The 23,351-nt window shown below is 35.0% G+C and overlaps 1 protein-coding gene across 1 annotated transcript; it reads right to left on the reverse strand.

Annotated features, from left to right (window-relative positions):
• Positions 1–2,598: 2,598 nt before the first annotated feature.
• On the reverse strand, positions 2,599–22,232 carry SLC30A5 (solute carrier family 30 (zinc transporter), member 5). Its single transcript, XM_015563050.1, has 16 exons — positions 22,216–22,232; positions 20,357–20,479; positions 18,052–18,118; positions 16,949–17,034; positions 15,907–15,994; positions 13,508–13,595; positions 11,830–11,906; positions 11,424–11,594; positions 10,630–10,918; positions 10,255–10,463; positions 9,396–9,553; positions 8,437–8,566; positions 5,555–5,756; positions 4,716–4,942; positions 4,172–4,300; positions 2,599–3,450 (listed from the first exon to the last, which is right to left on the reverse strand). The coding sequence occupies exons 3-16, from the start codon at positions 18,103–18,105 to the stop codon at positions 3,280–3,282; spliced, it is 2,079 nt and encodes a 692-aa protein (XP_015418536.1). The 5' UTR covers positions 18,106–18,118; positions 20,357–20,479; positions 22,216–22,232; the 3' UTR covers positions 2,599–3,279.
• Positions 22,233–23,351: the final 1,119 nt, after the last annotated feature.

A 23,351-nucleotide genomic window follows, 5' to 3' on the forward strand; every position in this document is an offset into this window, starting at 1 on the left:
ATTATTTTTAAAAATCTTGATGAAAGTATTACGTATGTCCCCCCTTCTCCCCCATCGACCTCATCCAGCCCACCCCAACCCCTGCCCCAGGCCCTCACCACCCCACTGCCTGCGTCCATGGGTTATGCATATATGCAAACAAGGTCTTTAGCTGATTACCTCCCACCCACCTACCCTCTCCCGTCTTCCCTCTGAGATTCTGCACTCTGTCTCATGCTTCCATGTCTCTGGATCCACTTCGTTCATCAGTTTACTTTGTTAATTAGATTCCACATATGAGTGAGAGCATGTGATACTTGTCTTTCTCTGACTTATTTTCACTTAAAATGATGCTCCCCAGGTCCCTTCCATGCTGTTGGCTTCTTTCACTTAACATGTTTTTGAGAATCACCTATACTGTTTGTAACAGTAATTAAAAAAACAACGGTTGAGTATCCATTATGAATACACTACACCTCCTGATGGACATTGGATTGTTTCCAGTTTTTACCTATCATGAGTACATTTTTAAAAAATGTATCTTTATTGATTTCAGAGAGGAAGGGAGAGGGAGAGATAAAAACATCGATGAGAATCATTATTTGGATGCCTCCTGCACGATTGGGGATCGAGCTGTGCCCTGACTGGGAATCAAACCGTGACCTCCTAGTTCATAGGTCGATGCTCAACCACTGAGCCACGCTGGCCTGACCATCTCTGAATTAATATAGTGGGTATTTTAGGGGAGAATCATAATCTAAATTTAAAGTAAAGCCAGGATTCTTTAGAGATATTTAACTATATACTAGTATAGCCTCATTCTTCTACTGTAATGAGAAAAGTTTAAAGTTTGATCAATTATCATGTAATAGAAACAATAAATCTGTGTCTTAACAGATGTAACATTTATTCTGAGTGGAAATCACCAGTGCCTAAATTGGTAAGAAGGGAAAACAATAGTTGGAAAGAAAGGGAAAGGAGAGAAATAGGGAGTGATAAAAGAGAAATTAATAGTTTTGTTAAGCAACCACCCCAAACTTCTTGGGGCAAATGAACTATAAATAGACTTGTTTGGGGCATTATTTTAAGCTTGTTTGTTCACTTAATATAATATTAATTAATCTCTCAGATGCTGATTTCAATATGAAAAAATGACAAATAAAAGCTACCTCTGAAGTGAGGTTTAAAATATTAAAAATCCTTTAACTTTACTTAGCCCTTTTCAACTTTCAATTTATTTTCACATTATTCCTTTCGCTCCTCATACTCCTGTGAATTTGAAATTTGATTTTGATTTTATGTATGAGAGAGAAAAAGAAAGATACTCAGAGAGGCTGATTTGTCTAAAAGTCACACAGTTTGCCAAAACCGGTTTGGCTCAGTGGGTAGAGCGTCGGCCTGCGGACTGAAGGGTCCCAGGTTCGATTCCGGTCAAGGGCATGTACCTTGGTTGCGGGCACATCCCCAGTGGGGAGTGTGCGGAAGGCAGCTGATCGATGTTTCTCTCTCATCGATGTTTCTAACTCTCTATCTCTCTCCTTTCCTCTCTGTGAAAACTCAATAAAATATATTTAAAAAAAAAATAAAGTCACACGGTTTGTATGAGCTGGAACCAGTACCCAGCTGCTCTTCAATGTGGAGTTTTCCTGCTTTCTACTTGCACTCCCCTTAATCTTCAGCCCCTGCCTTCTCTCTCAGTCACATTAATTTTATTTTCCTGTTGTTTATATGTCTTCTAAGGAAAATGATAAGTTTAGTAATGGTGCAATATTCATTGTACCTATCTACTTAAAAATTTTTATTGTACAAAAGTTGCATTGAAACGCCAATATGCATTTATTTCCCCACCATTCATAAATTTTTAATTTTGAAGATTCTGGACCAGATAATATGTAAAGACAAGGATTATCCAAATAAGTTATAACAAATTTCTAAACCTCTCACATATTAAAATTAGTAAGACAAAAATATGATTTACAGTACACATTTGCCATTATGTTAGATAAGAAAATAGTACCCATACTAAAATTAATTCATCCTACTTATCAAAATTTCTAGTATAAGAATGAAAATATTCAGATTCTTATAAATAGACAGGTATTCAAAAGTTTCTTTTGGACAATATTCTTTGGTGTTTATAAAACTGCACATATTATTATATATCTATTTTACAGTCTTTTCAGACTGTACATTCCTTTTAAATTGAAAATTAAAAATATAAGTTAGATATATTTATAGAAAATAGTTATAGGATATTTTGATTTCATGGTACCCTAGTGTTTATAGACCATATTATTAAACTTTAAATGACTACCTATACTTTGATATTTCTTATATATCTACATGTACCCAAAAAATGACATTTATGGGCAGAAAATTAAACTGAGTTGACAATCGTTTATGACTCTCTCAAATGGCTATTCCACAACATACAGAGCTAAATGAAAAGATGAAAAGCCTAGCAGTGCTTGGATACCAGCTTGATAAACAACTAGGAATGCCAGATGCATAATAAGAAATGTAGTATTCTACTTTAGAGGCAGAAGACAAGTGAGTGAACAACATGGACACAACTTAGTATAAGTTCTTCACCTTAATAAAGTAATATTCATTTGCAAATATTACCAAAAGTAAAAAAAAAATTTATTTTACAGAGTGGTTGGTTTTTGTAATACATCAAAAACTGTAGTTATACTTCCCTATTCTCACTGCTTGTCTCATTATCAGTGGTTGAAGTTTCTCCCAAATAATTTACTTTACATTAAAAGTGGCAATACAGATTTTACTTAACGGATTTAAGTTTTAATTAGAAACTAGTTTTATGTACAGAAAATCCATAAATATAGAACTTTTATTCTTTTTTTATCCTAGGGCTATGCAAAAAAATCGACTAAAATTTTTCATTTGGGTCTTTGTAATAAACATGTACATACATTATTTACAATGGAGATGCTTTCTGGCACAAAGTAAACACAGAAGTAATTTTGGTCTTCACTTGATTCTGTCATTATATGTTCATCTTTAAAGATGATGTGATATATCATGTTCACTCAAATTTCAAGATTCTTGTTATACACATAATTCAAATAATGATTTTACTTGAACAATGAATGCTCCATTCTGTATTTAAATTTCCTTTAAGATTCCTTGATCCAATAGTAGGGAACTTTAATTTTGTTTTTCAAATATGGCAAACTGTTTCTGTACAATTGTGTGCAATTTTCTTCCTTCTGGCAATATTCTAAATACTTAGTCATTTAATCTTCATTGTTTACACTCCAGAGGTAATTCCCGGTTATCTCACATGATGTAAGTGCCATCTTTGTAGTATTTCATGGACTCCATTTGTTTTGTCATAGCCAGGACATCATGAAATCCGGTACTTAGACCAGACATATGTTGAAAGTATGCCTCTTTTTCCACTTGAATTGTTAAATTATTTACTCCAGCATCTTTAAGTATTCCTGTAACCTGTTATAAAAAAATCCATACATTTTAAAGCTTTTAGGTTAATGCATATAATGCATATGTCTTAAATAATTGATATTTCATTTTTTTATAGCTACAGATAGTCAAAGATACATCCTCAAAATAATGGTTGTTATTTATTTGGGCAAATGTTAGATAGGATTTTATTAGTTTTTGTTTAAAATATGGAACACTTGACAAATATGCATGTCATTCTTGTATAGGGGCCATGCTAATCTTCTCTGTATATGTATGTGCTGCCGAAGGGAGCACAAAATAAGGATTTTAGACAACGAGTAAATTCTGATCTCACTTTAAAAGTAGTAAAAGAAAACAGCTATCGCTTCCAATTAAGGATGTCCAGAATAGGGATACAAGAACTGTTTTGATCCCTATCTTCAATCATAGCATATACCCTGCCAATGTTAATATTATTATAATTAATTTAGGGCTACATTTATAATAACATTTCTTGATCATCTATTGGGAATTAAGGTTGATCATAAATTAATTTTATTTTACATTAACTTAAGCTGATCCTTTAAATCCTAAAACTTGATTTTATTTTAACCAGTTTTGGATATAAAGAAAACCTAGGTGTACAAAATGTTATCCTCAGATGAAAGACTGATATTTTCAAACAGTTAAATTACTATCAAACTGTATAAGTTATAATGCAAGAATTACCTCAACTGAAATTACTTTAAAAACAAAAGATTATTACCTGCTGTACTATTCTTTGTTCCAGCACATCAGATGTCACCTGTATATGAATTGTTCCTGCCACAATACTGGCAGAATGACGCCAAAAATGAGGGTCTCGGTATGATATTAATCCTTCAATTTTTTGTATCTGTCAAATAAAAGCTGAAGTAATATAAATGGACTTAAAGGTTATAATTTACTTAACACAAAGCAATCTTTTTGGTCCAGGAACCACTATTAAACTAATTATTTATGTATTTTTGTTTATTCTCAAGCATTAACTCTTTCCAGTAAGCTTCCAAATAATATTGGATTATCTATGCTCTCCCAAAACAAAAACAAACAAATCCAAACGAGAGGCATCTACATTGGGATTTAAATTAAAGAAAATCAGCATCTTCAGTTTCCTATCCAAGAAAGTATCTCCATTTATTCAGTTCCTATTTTATGTCCTTTAAATAAAACTGTATTTTGTTCATTCATATATTGGACATTTCGTGTTAGGTCAACTTAATTTCAAATGCTACTTTAAAAGGAAGAAAATAGTGAAGAAATTACACTACCTTTTCTAAAGCAAGATGTAATTCTTTTTCATATTCTGGCGGCAGTCTCAGAAGTAGAACCTGACAAGCATCTTTAATCAGTGGAACAACACTGAGAAATATTAATACAGCAATAAAAAGAGAGCAGAGGGGATCAGCAATGAACCATCCAAACTGCTCTATAAGAATTGTGGATACAATCACACCCACACTGCCAAGTGTGTCTGCCAAAACATGTAGAAATACACCTGTAAGTAAAATATATAAAAACATTAAAAATTAAATCACATCTAATTTAGTTCTTTTATCCATAAAATATCTGTAAGTATTACTGGATACCTACTATGCATCTGTCACTCAAAATGACTAAAACATGGTCACTACCCTCAAGGAATTCACAACCCAGGAGTAAGAAGGTATGATGTGGGCTACTGTTGCACAATGTGGCGAGTTTTATGATGGTGTGGTTTACCTTGGGAAGGCTTCCTAGAAATCGTGTCTGAGCCAAATCTTAACATTACCCAAATAATTTATATTAAACATTTAGAATAATTCAATACAGTGATAAATACTTCTCTCATTTTTTTTTATAGTAAAAAAGAATCTGTTGTGTTTTTTTTGTAGTGAGAGTTCATAATGGCATACTCAGTATTTCCCCTGGAAATAATATTTATGCAATTGTCACTATGAAAAGAACTCTATAATTATACAGTAATTAATATTTATTTACTTCAACCTTTTTTTAGCCACAGATTGTTTTTCCAAAATAAAATTGTACCAGAGCCCAATATTTAATACAAATGAACAGTGTCAAATCACAACATGGTTGAAAAGTAGGTCAATATTTGGCAAGGACTCACCCCTCATGTTAGCATTCATGCCTCCGCCTGCAGATCCATGGCTGTGACCGTGCCCATGGTCACTGTGGCTGTGCATATGGTGTGAATGGCTGTGATCAGATGAGTGACAGCTTCCTTGAGAAGCTCCATGGGTATGGTTATGGGCATGGCTAAAGGCACAGATACCAATAAGGTTTACTATCAGTCCTCCAACTGAGACTGGCTAGCAAGAGGGAGAAAAGAAAACCTTTAAATTTGTAATTTAAGAAATAAGCTTGTTGCTTAAGAGTTAGTATACAGCTATCTGTTTTCTGTTTATAGTTTTGAAGGTATTCATAGCAAAACCTCATTACATTAAATAAATCCAAATTTTAAGTGATTAAGAATATGTACTTGGTTCATGACTTATGAATAAATAAATGATACTGAAGTTTTCTTTTATTTAAATAAACAGTTTGAAAATACTACTTCTTAGAGTAAGTATACACTATACCTGAAATCTTGTTTACATTACTAGGTAAATTTCAATAGTATGTATTTATAGGTATAACTCATTTTTTTTAATAGCTGCATAGTATTCTATGAGTGGCAATTCATTTAACTAGTCCTTTCATTAGTGGCCATTGTCCCCCCCCCCCCTCCCCCCAACCATTATAAATAACTAGAGGCCCGAGGCACAAAAATTCGTTCAAGAATAGGCCTTCCTTCCCCTGGCTTCCCTCCGGCACCTGGGACCCGGGCCTTTGCTCTGGGCCGGAGCTGCCTCCTGCCTGCTCTGGCCAGTTCCATGGTTGCCACCCAGAGGCCGGCCCTCGGCGGCCGGCCAGGGCTGGCAGGAGGCTTGGCTTCCTTTGTTGCTGGGGCGATGAAGGAATCCAAGTGTCCTGCCTGCTCCGGCCGGCTCTGTGGCTCCAGCCAGCGCTGCCATCTTTGTGGCTATGGGTGCTGCCATCTTTGTCGTGGAGTGATGGTTAATTTGCATATTACCCTTTTATTAGTATAAATGATAAAAGCGTAATATGCTAATTAGACCAGATGTCCTCCCGGACGTCCTTCCTTCTGGACAAAGCCACAGCAGGCGGGGGCTGAGGCAGTGGCAGCAGAGGCCCCCGGCCATGGCTGCGGCGGGTGGGGGCCGAGGCCAAGGCCCTGATGCATGAATTTCGTGCATCAGGCCTCTAGTTATAAATAATGATATAATGAATCATGCATCTCTATACACTTGTGTGAATATTTCTGTATTAAATATTAAAGCTCAAAGGATATGAGCACTTAAAATTCAAAATATATTTCCAAACTGTAATCCAAAAACATTTTACTAATATATGCTTCTACCAACAAGACTCATAACTGTTTTTAGTCATTCATCAATTAATTGCTGAGTTCCTACAAGCCAGGTGCTACAATTTAAGAGTTAATGATATACAATTCAGGTCCTGAAAACACTTCACTTATATCTTCATTGTGGAATAATGACAAATTAAACAATAGTTATAACTCAACACTGCTATGGGAATATTGAGAAAGGGATATCTAACAAACTTTCCAGAGAAAAGAGAGGGGTTAGGGGAAAGTATGCCACCGGAGGAGACATATAAGCAAAGTCTTAAGGAAGTCTGAATGTCAGAAGTAAGGGAAGGGCAGGCCAACTACAAGAAAGAGCACATATAAAGGTAGTCTTTAGGTATAGGTAGAACATTAAAAGTTGCTATAGTGTTCCTATAATCTGTGGAGTAAAATTAATATTTTTCTGTCCAACCAGTGTGGCTCAATAGTTGAGCACTGACCTATGAACCAGGAGGTCACAGTTCAATTCCTGGTCAGGGCACATGCCCGGATTGCGGGCTTGATCCTCAGTGGTGGGCATGCAGGAAGCAGCCAATCAATGATTCTCTCTCATCATTGATGTTTCTTTCTCTCCCTCTGCCTGCCTCTCTGAAATTAATACAAACATATTGGAAAAAAAAATTTTTTTTCTGATTCTAACGAATTTTTTTAGGTACTTAAAAACACACTTTCAAACAAAAACATTTATTTTTTATTTCTTTAAGGAAGTTGAATCAGCTTTTAATATTGGAAGGCATTTAATTTAATTTATTTATTTTGGTTAATCCTCACTGGAGGATATTTTTTCCATTGATTTTAGAGAGAGTAGAAAGGAGTGGGGTGGGGGGGAGAGAAAAGAGAGAGAGAAACATCATGTGAGAGAGCTACATCAACTGGCCGCCTCCTACACATGTCCCACCTTGGGCAGGGAACCTGCAACCCAGGTACGTACCCTTGACTGGAATCGAACCCATGATCCTTGGGTTCTGGACCTGACACTCTAACCACTGAGAACACCAGCCAGGGCCAAACAAAAACATTTAATAAGTCAGAAAGAGATCTCTATGTTTTAGAATGTCATCTAATATTTTGCCTACTAAAATATTAGAGAAAAGGATTAATTCTAAGAGAAAAAAAAATTTAAAAAGAGAAAAGGAAATTAAAAAACGTTCCTCTGAACACCAGTGAGATGTCTGAGCACTGGTGGGTGGAAGGAGGAGGAGAAGGGATGGGGGGAAGGCTCATTCCAAAAAAGATGGGGCCCAGAAGAGTATTTCAGCAGCCCAGAGGGCAGGGCCAAAGGTATGGATCTTCCCTAGGGCAGTGGAGGGAAGGGTGGCAGGGTATTTATCAGGGATTGGTGAATTTGCTAAGAATCTGCCAGGCTCCTAGAACTCTAGCACAGCCTGAGGGGAAAAATTTTTTGTAAGAGTCAGCAGTGTAAATAACAGGAAGTTACGTTGATTTAAATAAAAAATGAAAACCTTCTAAGATCAATAATTACAAATAGTTATACTTTAGCATGAAAAAACTACGTGAGTATGAGCAGTAATTAAAATAGAAAAACAAAGACTTACTGTTAACATGTGTGTGTCTAGTTCCGGAGGATCAATTAATCTAGCCACTGACTCCATAAACACAAAGAAAGCTATTACCATTAGAAAAAGTCCATTAATAAAGCCAGAGAGAATTTCTATTCGGCCATACCTAAAAATGTAGAATATATTTTTAGAAAAAGAAGTGACAAATAGTTTAAAAGTATAACATTATTACTTTCCAAATGAGAAAACAATCCAAATTTTCAACTACATAAATAGTAATATTAGAAAGTTACCAAGATTTTAATCATCATACTAGTATGTTCCAAGGTGCTTTCTGAACATATATCTGTTGAAATTTTATATATTTATCAATATATAAATGTTCCCTCTTTTACACAAAGCCTTTCCTAATTTCTTAGGAAGAAGTTATTTTTCCTTTAAGCCCTTAATGTGCTCTGTATCTCTGTCACAGCACATAGATTCTGCTTTATACCAAAATCATTCGTATTTTTGGCTCATTTATCTTTCAAAATATAAACAGTTGAAAATAAGAACTGAATTTATTAATCTATTTAGAGAAGGTCTTATCAAAATACCTTGTACCAACAGGGGATTCTAATATTTGTTGAACTGAATTATTCATTTAACGAAAGGATATTTAATGTACAGCCCCTTCATTTTTAATACTCTTAACAGCAAAGATGTGAATGATCATGTACATTCCATTGCCTCAAAGAAACATGTTGAGCAAAGAGCTCAATGTTTAACTATTTGCTCTCTGCCTCTAAGAGGGATTTGCCAGGGAGTACAATCTTAAGCTTACTGCCAATTAGTATTTATTAAATGTTTGGTTCATTTCCTCTTACATAATTCAAATGAAAAAGAAAACTCTGAAAAATTATTTTTATTAAGAATAATAAAATTTCATGTCCCTAAGATGGAATTTGCACTTAAGACTCTTTCATTGTACTACATTACCTTGATAGTGTACCTACCCATAGGAGAAAATCCGAGTTGCTTTCCATCTACTCATTAGGGCAGCAAAAAGTCCCATGACCAAAGCAGAGCAGTCAAAGAGCATGTGAAATCCATCTGAGATCAGACCCAGACTATTGGTCAACACGCCATAAAATAATTCCACAAAGGTAAAAAGCTAAAATATAAAAATAAAAAAAAGAATAGGGGAGTGTGTTGGGAAATACTGTTTCAAGAGAAACTCACCAGAATTTAGTCAAGAGGATTTTACCCCAATTAACCCACATTATAACCTTAATTATACCTAATCTTTACTTGAAGATATAACTGCCTCTAGTTATTTAACTGGTATTTCTACTAAAACTGCATGTCATATAAATTGTAAAAAAACTACGCTAATCAGATATGTCCATCTCATAAATTATTTAAAAGGAGATGGTTTTATAGTTTTATTTATAGGTCTGTTGAATGCAATAAACTAAGCTTTAACATGTTAGCATCTGGTCTGTAGTAAGATCCTATAAGGAATAGATAACATCTTTAAAAGCTACTATATTTATTGATTTGAAACACTACACTAAACCGTTTCTAAAATGCCTCAAAAACTGTTTGCCTAAGTAGTCTGAATATAACCCTGTAATCTTCCTACTACTTAGAGAAAATGTAATTTTTTTTTCCAATTTTTGTGAGTTTATTTGAGCCAAACTGTCGACATATGCCAGGAAACAGAACCTCAACGAACTGAGATAATGCTTGAGAAAATGTAATTTTAACCCATTTGTAATTACCAGAAATTTGGGAATTACTAAAATTATACCAGAATGTCAGGATTAAAAGATTAAGCTTTTAAGATATACCACTTATATTTTAAAACCTTACCAGATTCAAACACAAGAAGTAAAAGATCTGCCTAGAGTCATTCTCCTCGAGAATTTGTTTTAGTGATTCCTTAATAAACCTAGGAATGGATTGGGAGCTATGCTGAAAAGCATCACCCATGAAGTTATAAAGAGGTGTTCCTTCAGGAGAATATCCAATTAGGGTACCTTTCTGTCCTCTTTTAGAGGGAGATGATAAGATGTTAGCAGCTAAAAAGAGAGAGAGAAAAAGAATATTATAAAAGTTTAAGCTACCAAAACCTAACACAGTATTTGTCAGCACTAAATGCAAGCACTGAATAAATTTCCAAATTGAGTAAATAATGTAATCATCAGAATCCAAAAGAAGAAATTTTCTAAGGAGAAAAACGCTTACACAAAATAAAGAATATAGCGCTCACTACCACTCCTCCAGACAGGACGTGTTCAGTGCTCTCCTGGTGTGCTGCTCTGTTCATAGCCCGGAGCTGGTCTGTTATTGGATGCGTCCAAAAATTTCCAAAAAGTAGAGCACTAACGAAAATGGTGAAGGATCCATAGCGGGCACATTTGTTAACTTCTATTTTGACTGAACAAATGGCATCAACATAGAAATCCAGGATCATGATTAAAAAGATAACCGTTGTGAAAGGCATAACGAGAGAAAACCAAGACTCGACTTTACTCTAGAAATAAAAAAAATTTGGGGGGGAGGTCAATATTATAACGGTATAAGCTCGTATCTTTTAAGATGTTTAAGTTAATCCCTTTGTGTATAACAAATGTTCTTGTGATTCAGTATGATTTGTAAAATGCCCAAATAAAGGCCTATAAGATACTGGCACATTTCCCCAATATTCCCCAAAGTATTAAAAACAAAAGCAGTTGGGTTAATACTTTTTAAAATAATAGGTGACCCATAATCCTTGTGCCTAACTCATGGTGGGTATTAAATTGTTTCAACGGATTCCTTTGAGCCATAGGCATGGGAAGGTATATAAATATAATGGTACTTGATTTGATTTCTCTATAAACAATAAAATTAAAAAATTTTCAAAAACTACAAAGAAAAAACAAAGATAATTTAAGCCGCTTGCAACCTCAAATTGAAATAAAATACAATGTACCAAACTAAAATTTATAAGTAATAGCAATTAATTTTATTTATTACCAATAAATTCCTGATCTTACCTCAGTTGTCACAGAAAGAACAATGACCCATGGACACAAGAGAAGCACAGAAACAAGATGGGATAAAGCTTGAAGACGTTTGGCTCCACCAACATCTAGAGAGAGCTTTCTGGAAGCTGTATGAAAGCCAACTTTACAACACAAAGCCAGTACTAGCAATAATACTCCGCCCTATGAGCAAAATTAGATAATTCTCATTAGAAATATACACAGTCCAACATTCAATCCTTAAATACATAATATTTGAAGAGATGAACTAGTTTTTCCATATCCCAAATTCCTGAACTACTTAAATGGCAGGCAGTATTGTAAATTATTGGTAACTTATTTTAAACACTTTTAAAGTTATAGTTGCTGTAAATTTTCAGAATCTTTGATCACATTAGCAACAAAGAAAAGAACATACCTTGTGATCTGCCACACCTAAGAAGGCAATGGCTGTATAAAGCATGTGAGTTAGAGCGCTGTCATGATGTCCTTCAGCTAAGTGAGTTGGAGTAAAGGAAAAAATTGCAAATATTAACTCACTGCCTTGAAGTCCTCCTGGAATTTTTGGTACATTATTTTAGGTTGACTATAGACGAGTCTAGTCCAGGGCCCCAAACCTGATTACCCTCAATAGTTTCCCTTAAAATAATTTAAAAATTAATTCTGGGATATTACTAATAAGTTGGCTGGTCTGTATTCCATTTGTCGTCTCCAAAACAATTATAATAGTGCCTAAGATATAGCTGTTAAATTTTAGATCTTAACCTCCAGGAGACATATACATATATAGTGTAAGTAGAACAAAGGGTCAAGAGCAAGGACCCTCCCTGGACCACTCCTATCCAATGGACTTGCTCTTTTAGAATGACTTTATTAATTATATACATTTTTATTGATTTCAGAGAGGAAGGGGGAGGGAGAGAGAGAGAGAAACATCAATGATAAGAGAGAATCACTCATCGGCTATCTCCTGCACACCCACTACTGGGGATTGAGCCTGCAACCCAGGCATGTGCCCTGACCAGGAATTGAACCATGACTTCACGGTCATGGGTTGACACTCAACCACTGAGTCACACCAGTGGGGCTAGAATAACTTTTAAAATCAGTCCTAAATCTGTTTCTAAGTCATTGACCACATAGCCCTCATCAAAGCAAGCAAAAAACAAACTCCTGTTGCTTGAGAGCAAGAGAGTGAATATCAAGGGTGTGTGAGATAGCTGTACTGCAAGCAACAGGAGTTTTTCAAAGTCATGGCACCCTCTTTTACTGTAACAGTAAACTGATACAACTAAGTTTTTGGGCACTGAGTAGCTGTAACCAGGAGAATTAAAAAATGGTGTCCTAAGTTCTGATAAATAGAGTGGGCAAAAAAAGATGTATGGATAAGAAAGAAAACAAATTATCTCTGTAGAGGAAAGTGAATAGACATATTTGACTCAAAAGTTGTGTTCACATAAGAGAAAATTGGGAGCTGAATCAGATAATAATTTAGAGCAAGAGAGTGAATATCAAATTTAAAAACTTAAACTTTTTTTTACTGGCAAGAAGATGCCAAACGTTTTTTATCTAAAAGAAATTTATATATATATATTTTTTAAATTTATTTTATTGATTTTTTACAGATTTAAGTAGAGGCCCCGTGCACTGGTAGGGTCCCTCAAGCCTGGCTGGCGCCCTCTTGCAATCAGGGACCTCTTGGGGGATGTTGGACTGCCAGTTTCGACCTGATCCCTGCAGGCCAGGCCAAGGGACTCCATTGGTGCAACAAATCCCTCTGAGATTCGTCAGTGTATTCCATGTTTCCATGCCTGTGCACTGAGCATCTGCCCCCTGGTGGTGTGTTGCTTAGGCTTTTATATATATAGATAATTGCCAGTGACTTCTAAAACAACCATTTAAATTATTAAATTACAAGGGAGCAAATAGATTGATTTTGTTGAGTGTCAAATCATTTATTTAGCATGAGGTCAATGTAAAATACTTTTACTGTCCCTATATTTCTGACAGTTTAATTCAGTCACTCCATTTCCCATTCTGCCAGTCTTTTATTTTTCTACAACAATAAATAACTCTGATCTGTTGCAAAAGGATACGGTGTTCAGCCATTTTAGCCATGAGATCATCATTGTCGAAAAGCAATAGGCAGATCACAGCAATAATAAAAAAAGCAGCCCCCCTTGTCTGGAAATGAAGAGAATAATCTTAAGAATGTTTTTTTCAAGAATTGATTTTTAAGACCATGATCACACAAATATGAAAAATTTTTTTTTGCAATTAAACATTTAAGGTAAAATAACACCTGACATTAGAGCCCTTATACTGTACAATATAAATTTACAGTATTAACAGTAAGGTAAAAGTAAAGAGCTCTAATAAATTCTGCAGGATATTTTAAGGGTACTTAAGATACATAATAATGACAACTTCAATTGTCTACTTACTAATATGGCTAGCCATGTTACCATACACAAACAATTATTGTTCACAGAATTAATCTTTGCAAATGTTACTTTGCTTTTGATTGAAAAGCCCAAGTAGGTAAAGAATAATTACTAAGGACTTAACAGTTAATTTATAATAATATCAATATTCTAGGTACCACTCCTCTAGGGGAAAGAATTAAAAAGCTATATTAAGAAAACTAGCAACGTATTTTTAATATCTAGTAAAGGTGTAAGGCACTTAAAAGCTGACATTTTATGTTTTCATTCCAGGGAAAGGATTTTGACAGAAGAAAATTATAGAAAGATATACTAACTTAGTTTTTACAAATACTTCAGTTTATACAAAAGCAATTTAAATAGCATTATTATACATTCTATATTTACAAATTTACAAGTATAATACCAGATACTTTAATTAAATAAAAATTTTAAATGAAGTGAGGATCCTATTTTACTTATTACATGTTACTACACTTGATAAATTATTACTGTGGTAGATATTTTGACAAAAGTCAGTATACATAAACCACACAATTTAAAATTTTGTAATTTTTATTGAATCAGAATATGGCAGCATTAACAATACTCAAATATGGAGAATTTAATGTAATCTTTTATTAACAAAGAGGGCAACTGAGAATTTTGTAGTGCTTTAGTCATAACTAAGGAAAAAACCCACTGAGTCCTGGATGAATGCTGAGATTCATTACTGACACTAATGAGAGGATATGCAAGATCTATACTCTCATTTCTGATTATTGGTGCAGCAAAATTCGTGTTTTGTTTTTTTAATGTTTTGAATCCTTTGTATTTCTTTTGTGAGTTGTTTTCCCCTGTTTGCTCCTTTCTGTTGAGGATCTTAAGTATTTTTATTAACTGACATATTTTAAAGACGTGTAAAGCTTTTTTTGGTGGCAATTTGCTGCTGTTAGTTTGTTTGCACAATGATTTCTGTTATATAAAAGCCTGTAATTATTATGAAGTTAAATTTAAATATATTGAATTTTCCCTTTGTGATTTTTAAAATTATTTACTTTTCAATTACAGTTGACATAAAGTATTATATTAGTTTCAGGTGTACAACAAAGTGATTAGACAGTTATATACCTTACAAAGTGACTTTGTGATATTTTCCCTACTGCTTTTATGCTTTTACAAATATCTCCCACCAAAATCTTCAATCACTTGACATTTATTTTGGAGTACTCTGTAAGTTAGGGGAGAAGCTTATACAGTGGCATATGCTTTAATATTAATGATCCAATGTGGAATCTACAGTCTCTCACTCTGTACTTGGCACATTATTTTATTCATCTTGTCTCCAGTACTTAGCCTGAAAGTCTAAGGGAACTATTATATTTTATTTTTCCTTTCCCCTATAACCAGAATAGTGTACCATGCATAGGAAACATTCAATATGATAAATAGCAATATTGCAGTTGTAAGAACTGGAATTACAGATGGATGACTCATTTACTAAAAACAAATAATACTTAAAATTATAAGTTGAATAGGGATGCTTAGTTGGCAAAATATTGTATAAATATTCATAAAAAAATGTTCATCAAACTTTAAAAAAGTTCTTAGGTATTTTCCAAAAATTATGTCTGGGGATTAAAAACGAGGTGGGGAAGGGTTCAGGTACAGCATAAAGGAGATGTCTGTGGTGATCAATCAGTTCTGTATCTTGATTGTGGCAGTAGTTACCTGAATTTACACATATAAACACACATATGAGTGTATTTAAAATTGGTGAAAACTGAATAAGGTCTAAGGATTGTACCAATCTCAATTTCCTGGTTTTGACAGTATAATTGAGTTGGGTAAGAAGTTACTACTGAAACTGAGTGAAGGGCACAAAGACTGCTCTATTTATGCAACTTCCTAGGAATATATAATGATGCCAAAAACGTTATTAAAAAAATGTTAAATTAATAGAAAAAGCCCCTGCATTCTTTCAAATGTTAAAATATACTATTTTGTTGCTTTGGATAACATTTCAAATGTATACTTTTAATTTTCAAGTAGCTAATAATGGAAAATTCTACCTTTGCTGGTCCTCCTCCAGAACCAGTGAACAAAACACTGAGTAGGGAGATGACAACAATATCACTGTGTTCAAATAGCAGCAAAGTCCTACAAGAATAAAACATATCATTTGTGAAATATATCTGATCTTTATAAAAAAGCATTAATTCAACTAGAGTGAAAGAAAAGAAATATTTCCCCTTGATTCATAAAACATTATGAGAAAAATAGGAACAGTGGCTCTGGAAAATATTTTGGCATTATCTACTTTAGAAAGGCAGAAGCTATAAATACTCAACAGTACTACTCATAGAATTTTATCATACAGATTTCTTGTATTTGTGTACTTGGGAACATTTATAAAGACACCAGCATTGTTTGCAGTAGTAGCCTAATATTGGAAATAACCTAAATGCCCACTGATAAGATAGATGATGTAAATTAGAATATATCCATTTAGTGGACTATATTATACAGCAGTAAGAATGAATGAAATTCCATGAATATACTAATACAGAATTGTACACTTTAGAAGTCCTATAGACTGAATGTTTGTGTGCCCTCCCCCAACCTATTCATATGTTGAACCCAATCCCTAATGTATCTTAAAGGTAGAGTCCTCATGGATGGGATTAGTGCCCTTATAAAAGAGACCACAGAGAGCTTCTTTGCTCCTTCTACCAAATACTGAATATATCTCACCTTGATCGTGAATTTGTCAGCTTCCAGAACTATGAGAAATAAATGTGTTGTTTATAAGACACTCAATCTGTGGTATTTGGTTATAGCAGCCCAATGGAAAAAGTATGCTGCAGAAAAATACATGCAAGTAAAAAACTTGCAAAGTTAACCATTAAAAAGAAGAAGAAATATGTACATATTTGGTAAAACTATAAAGAAAAGCAAGCCCTATATATTTGTTGAGTTGTACCCAATGCTATAGAAGTCATAGAAGCATTTGTATGTATTTTGACAAATATTTGACATAAAATCTAATGGAACAAAACTAATATTCAAAGTGAAGAGATATAACAAGCATTCAAAATATATATTTTTATTTACCTTAGTGGTCCACAAAGAGTGAGGCCAAAAAACCACAAGAGTGAAATGATACACCCAGCAACTGCATGTTTAAATATTTTGATCCACTATAAATGGAAACAAAACATTAAAAATTTCAGTCATAAATATCTGAAAATCTTAATACACATAGGGAAATATAATAATGGTAATACAAATATTTTAAAGGCTAATTACATATTTTGAAATTAAATAGAAAATGTTAAGATCCTTTAACTAAATTTGAATTTGAAGACAATATTCTGATTTCCAGGAGCCTATCGGATCTTGAAATCTTTTTCTCTACAGTACAATTTTCCGTCTCCTCCCAATTAGTTTATCACTAATGTACTAGGAACATTTAATATTTTAGTCTTTAAATTCTTTTCCATCAGGAATAGTAGGTGCTTCAATAATTTGAAGAGAGAGAAGAAAAGTTAAGATGTGGTTTAAAATATTAATCCTATTTTTAAAAACAACCTTGGTCTCTAAAACAGAGGTACTTAAATTTGCCATTCTAATAAAAAATCATGGCACAGATTTATAAAAGCAAACATGTAATAGGGGATAACTACTATCCAAACAGGTGGTAATATGAGATTATGCAGAATGAAGGACATTTCTGGTATGCATCTTGAATCTCAGATGCCTAAAGGGAATGATGATGATGATGAGGGTGACATAGTATGTATTGCATACTCTATATGTTAGGCACTATTTTAAGAATTTATATGTATAAACTCATTTATTCCTATGGAAGGGAGGTATTATTATTTCCACTTAAGTCAAATGACATTTGTAATAGGCTCTGGGTCATGTCTCCATGTTTGACTTGTAAACCTTTCAGAATAAAGATCCTGCAGTAAAAAATAATTATCTGCGTGTTTTAAAAAAGTTCTACCCTTTTCTGCATTTTTAAAAATTCCATTATCTTACAACTTCATAGTTCATTCTTGACGCTCCAATTCTGAATAGACGAGCTAACTTTGGGAATGTTCTGCTTTGTACTAAATTATTCGTTAAGTAACCCTGATCAAGGAAAGAGCACTGTCATCTGGCCTACTGACTGGGAAGCAGCTAGGGAAAGGATTCAGCAAAAAACTCACCTGGTGTCTGGTAATACTTTTACCAGAAGAAAATGGCTTTTGAAACAAAACCATAAGAAGTGCAGTCCTGTGAATATTAAAACATTAATATATTAATCAATTTTAAATACAAGGTTTGGTTTTAAGTAAAGACAGTTATTTTAGATAAATACATACACTAGAACTTGAAAGTTCTTTAGAGGTACGTTAACCTCTAAAGAAATTATACTAAAGAACAATACTGTGTGTGTGTGTGTGTGTGTGTTTAATTTCAGAGAGAGGGAGAGAGAAAAACATCAATGATTAGAGAGAATCACCAGTAGCTGCTTCCTACAGGCCCACTACTGGTGATTAAGTCTGAAACCCAGGCATGTGCCCTGACCCAGAATTGACTCCTGGTTCATGCTCAACCAGTGAGCCACACTGGCCAGACAATGCTAATTTCAATAAGGCAGCCACTGCAACATTTTGGGACTCTTTTTTTTTGCAGTTGCCTTCTGAACCAGTTCAAAAGCCACAAAAGAAAAGGATATTATTTCATACTTGAAATACCAAAGAAAATAATCCCAATCTTATCCAAAATTTAGTAATAACAAATCTTAATAGAAATGAATAAAGTACTAATTATATATCCTTACCTTTCACTTTCCCAAAATCCTATATAATAAAAGGCTAATATGCAAATCGACTGAACAGCAGAACTACCGGTCGCTGATGCGCACTGACCACCAGAGGGCAGATGCTCAATGCAGGAGCTGCCCCCTGGTGCTCAGTGCACTCCTAGAGGGGGAGCGCTGCCCAGCCAGAAGCTGGGCTCATGGCCTCTCCCGCCTCCACGGCAGTGCTAAGAATGTCTGACTGCCAGCTTAGGCCCGCTCCCCAGGGAACAGGCCAGCGGATCTAAGCCAGCAGTTGGACATCCCCCGAGGGTTCCTGGACTCTGACAGGGTGCAGGCCATGCTGAGGGACACCCCCCCCCCACCCCAAGTGCACGAATTTCATGCACCGGGCCTCTAGTAGTTATATAAAAATGCATACAATATTGATTAAAATTTCCTAGTCAAGTATCACTTTCCATAATTATTACTAAAATTATACATATTTTTATGTATTTTAACATATTTTTAGTAACACAGAGGGTGGTCACTATTAATCTCAAGATCCAGAGAACCTTTATTTAGAGAGAATTTCTTATTATATGCAGAATAATGTTAAATTTATACTATGCTAGAGGCCCGGTGCACAAAATTTGTGCACTTGGGGGCAGTCCCTCAGCCCGGCCTGCACCCTCTCGCAGTATGGAGCCCTCGGGGGATGTCCGATTGATGGCTTAGGCCCACTCTAGGACCTCCTTAGTGCTGCCGCGGAGGTGGGAGAGTCTCCTGCCACTGCCGCTGCGCTCGCCAGCCATGAGCCCAGCTCAGGGCTTCTGACCACCAGCGGGTAGCTCTCTGGCATTAAGTGTCTGCCCCTGGTGGTCAGTGCGCATCATAGCGACTGGTCATACCGCCATTTGGTCAATTTGCATACTAGCTTTTTATTATATAGGATAAGGACCCTGTACTGTGAAGGAAACATGTAGTAAACACAGCCCAGCATAGTTTATCTTAGAAAATAAGGAACATCTGTGCCAAGACAAGTCTCAGGTAACATTCTATGCCTGCTGAAGATTGGACTATACTGGTGGTATGGCCTGGGAATCCCTAGGGCCCCTGAGACCCTTTTAGGGCATCTATCTCTATACAAACTAATACATTATTTTCTTGCCTCTTATTCCTTCAGGGATGTACAGGGAGCTTTCAGAGGCTAGCTGACATTAAGATACTGCAACAGATTGTTGCTGAAACAGAATGAGAATCTAGCTGTCTTCAATTAAGCAGAAATTTGCCAAACCCTCCTTAACACAAATGAAGATAAAAGTCTATGTTTTTGGCAAGCTATTAGAGTATAACAATCCCTTTTGTAAAAAAAATTTTCACCTAGGGATATACTTATTGATTTTAGAAAGAGGGGAGGGGCAAAAGAGAGAGAGAGAGAGAAATATCAATGTGCTCCAACTGGGGATCGAACCTGAAAACCAGGTATGTGCCCAGACTGGAAATTGAACCGGAAACCTTTTGGTATACAGGACAACGCTTTAACCAATGAAGCCACACTGGCCAGGGCTTTTTATTTATTTATTGTTTTAATCAATCTCCTTGTACTGCTAACCTTAGATATTCTATTTCAAAATATTACACGTAAAATTTCCTAAATATACTCAGTTAAAACAGGATTTTCAAAGAAATAAAAAACATTAAGGAAAAAAAGAACCATACACACTCACCCAAGCTTTAATATAAAAATGAACTGAACAATGTGAACTGCTTTTAGGAGATCATATGATTCAAAAAGTCCCACTGCCTTCAAGAATTTAGTGAAACATAGTAACACAATGTATTTCGTGAATCTGAAAAATAAAAGCAGAAACAAGTTTCAGTATCACTGAAATCACAAGGATTCTGTAATCTTTGTTTTTTTCTTATTCTATAAGTAGTAGGGATCATTATAAAAAGCATAAACATACATAAACCAAAAATGAAACAAACAAAAACCCAAAGAAGGGAAGCTAAAGTCCACAGAGTTAGCTAGGGTCAAGCCCATGTCTCTTTTATGCTCTTTTTGATATGTCACACAGAAAATCAAAGTTCATCCAAAAGATTTTGAAAGTTCCCATCCTCTAAACTGTTTCCAATTACACAATCACACTGGTCCACATGAACAATAAAATCATCTTAAATATGAAATAAAATGCATATTAAAATCTAAGATTAATTTAGTAATATTAGCCCATTTAAGCTAGAGAAAAAAATCAGAGATGTAAGTAAATTAACTATACTAATGACATTTTATTTATTTATTTTAAAATATATTTTATTGATTTTTTACAGAGGAAGGGAGAGGGATAGAGAATTAGAAACATCGATGAGAGAGAAACATCCATCACCTGCCTCCTTCACAGCCCCCACTGAGGATGTGCCCTCAACCCTGGCACATTGCCCTTGACCGGAATCAAACCTGGGACCCTTCAGTCCACAGGCCGGCACTCTATTCATTGAGCCAAACCAGTCAGGGCTATACTAATGCTATTTAAATACTCTTGTCGTGGTAGCAATTCATAATTAGCCAATAAAAATAATAGTTGAACTAGAAATCCTTTGTTTATTCAGCTCCTAACACAGGGACTTGCATATGTTCAGTAAACATTTACCAAATGAAAAAGTGATAACTGTATAATTATACTTATGTGATACAGTAATATTTAGTACAGTAATATATATAGTGCAGTAATACAGTACATAAGAGGCATTCAAGCTTCTGGCAATTTAAACTACCAGCAACTCAGCCATAAATTCAAAATAAAAGAACGAAATCAAGTAGAAGAAAGGTCAAAACCTCCTAAAGCTCTTAACTAGGTATAAAAATAAGGTAACATGATAGAAACACGGACATAAAAACAACCGTCCACAAGATAGAGAAAAAAACCCAAAGAGCCCAGCCGGTGTGGCTCAGTGGTGGAGCATCGACCCCTGAACTAGGAGGTCACGTTTTCATTTCCGTCAGGGCACATGCCTGGGTTGTTGGCTCAATCCCCTACCGTGCAGGAGGCAGGCGATAGATGTTTCTCTCTCACCACTGATTTTTCTATCTCTCCCTCTCCTTTCTTCTCTCTGAAATCAATGAAAAAAAATATTTAAAAAGAAAAACGTTTCCTTGCATTATAGTGTCTCTGTTACAGGTTTTTAAGAGTTTGTTTATGACTAAAGATGTTAAGCATTTCTCATACATTGCAAATGAAATACCATGTTTTTTTGTTATTATTTTATTCTGGTGTTTCACGTTTTGGTTGTATCAAACATATATTTAATATAATCATGTTCTGTTTAAAAGAAGAAAAAACAAAGACCAGGAAAAACAGTTACATTAAAAACCACAGCAGTCTGGGAAATATTGATGTCAGCCAAGAGCCTTGTACATTCCTCATGGGGCTATTTAGCCATTCTTCAAATATTGCTTGCATACTTTACTATATGCTAGGTGCCATATGTGGCCAACGAGACCCAACAGAAACCTGACAGGATGGCTTCAGCTCCAATCTACCCTCTTCCTGATAAAAGGGCAAGATATAGCTAGGAATCCTTTTACCTTTTTTTTCCTGCCTTCCAGGGAGGGCTTCTGTCTAAAACTTATCTAAAAAAATGTTACACATTTTACAAGCCTGAATATGAAAGCCACACTTAGGCAGGCAGAGAGCAAAGACAAAGAGTCTGGTTCCATGGTTTCTTTAAAGAAAAAAAAAAATCCTCACCAAAGGATATGTTTTTATTGATGAGAGAGAGAAAGAGGAGAGAGAGAGAGAGAGAGAGAGAGAGAGAAACATCAATCTGTTGCCTCCCGTAAGTGCCTGACCTTGGAACCTTTTTGGTGCTCAGGACACCAGAACCAACTGAGCTACCCGGCCAGGCAACCAGTGGTTTCTTAGACGTAAGGTTATGTCTCTTTTTACTTAGAAAGCTCTTACTTTGGTTACTTACATCTAAACACATTTCTAGGTACTATCCAAGACACTAAATACATAAAGAGACCCTGTCTTCCAGGAGTTAAGATCTTAGATAGGCAGAAAAACAAGTATTTATGTGACCCAAGAAATAACAGAATTTAACGGGCTAGATGTGGCAGCAACTATGTAATTGTTAACAAGGAAAGATCATCTTCAGAGTTTGAGATGTACAAATGTGCATATGAGGGCAAAGGAGGAATCCTGAAGCAAGAAAAAGGGAAGGGTATTTCAAAGTATAGAGAACAACATATGCAAAACGCTGGCACAACGAAGGAGTCATTGAAGAAATGATTGTATTTAAGCCCAGTTCACCAGATTATGCTCAAAATGACCTGAAGTCACTAAGGAAATTATATTTAATATATTAGTTTTAAGATGGGAGCAATATGAAATTATTTCTAAATAATTTTTGTTTAATGTATTAACAAAACGTAAAAATATTGGCACTTTCAGCCAGGCTGGCATGGCTCAGTGTTTAAGCATCGACCTATGAACCAGGTCACAGTTCGATTCCCCGTCAGGGTACATGCTCAGGTTGCAGGCTCGGTCCCGAGTGTGGGGCGTGCAGGTGGCAGGCGATCAATGATTCTCTCTTATCGTTGATGTTTCTATCTCCCTCTCCCTCTTTGAAATCAATAAGAATATATTTTAAAAAAATGAAAATAAAAATTTGGCACTTTCATGGCAAGATTTAGTCATATGGAACATTAAATACTTCTTG

The sequence above is a fragment of the Myotis davidii genome, unplaced genomic scaffold (genome assembly GCF_000327345.1).
Source record: "Myotis davidii unplaced genomic scaffold, ASM32734v1 scaffold135, whole genome shotgun sequence".
NCBI lineage: Eukaryota > Metazoa > Chordata > Mammalia > Chiroptera > Vespertilionidae > Myotis > Myotis davidii.

Coding starts and splice junctions, on each gene's coding strand:
- SLC30A5 (XM_015563050.1), bottom strand. CDS start 18,105: ATGGTTTTGTTTCAAAAGCCATTTTCTTCTGGTAAAAGTATTACCAGA. Junction 13,596..15,906: donor CTGGAGGAGGACCAGCAAAG/GTAGAATTTTCC, acceptor CTTCATTTCCAG/ACAAGGGGGGCTGCTTTTTT. Junction 5,757..8,436: donor TAGACACACACATGTTAACA/GTAAGTCTTTGT, acceptor CCCTCTTGCTAG/CCAGTCTCAGTTGGAGGACT.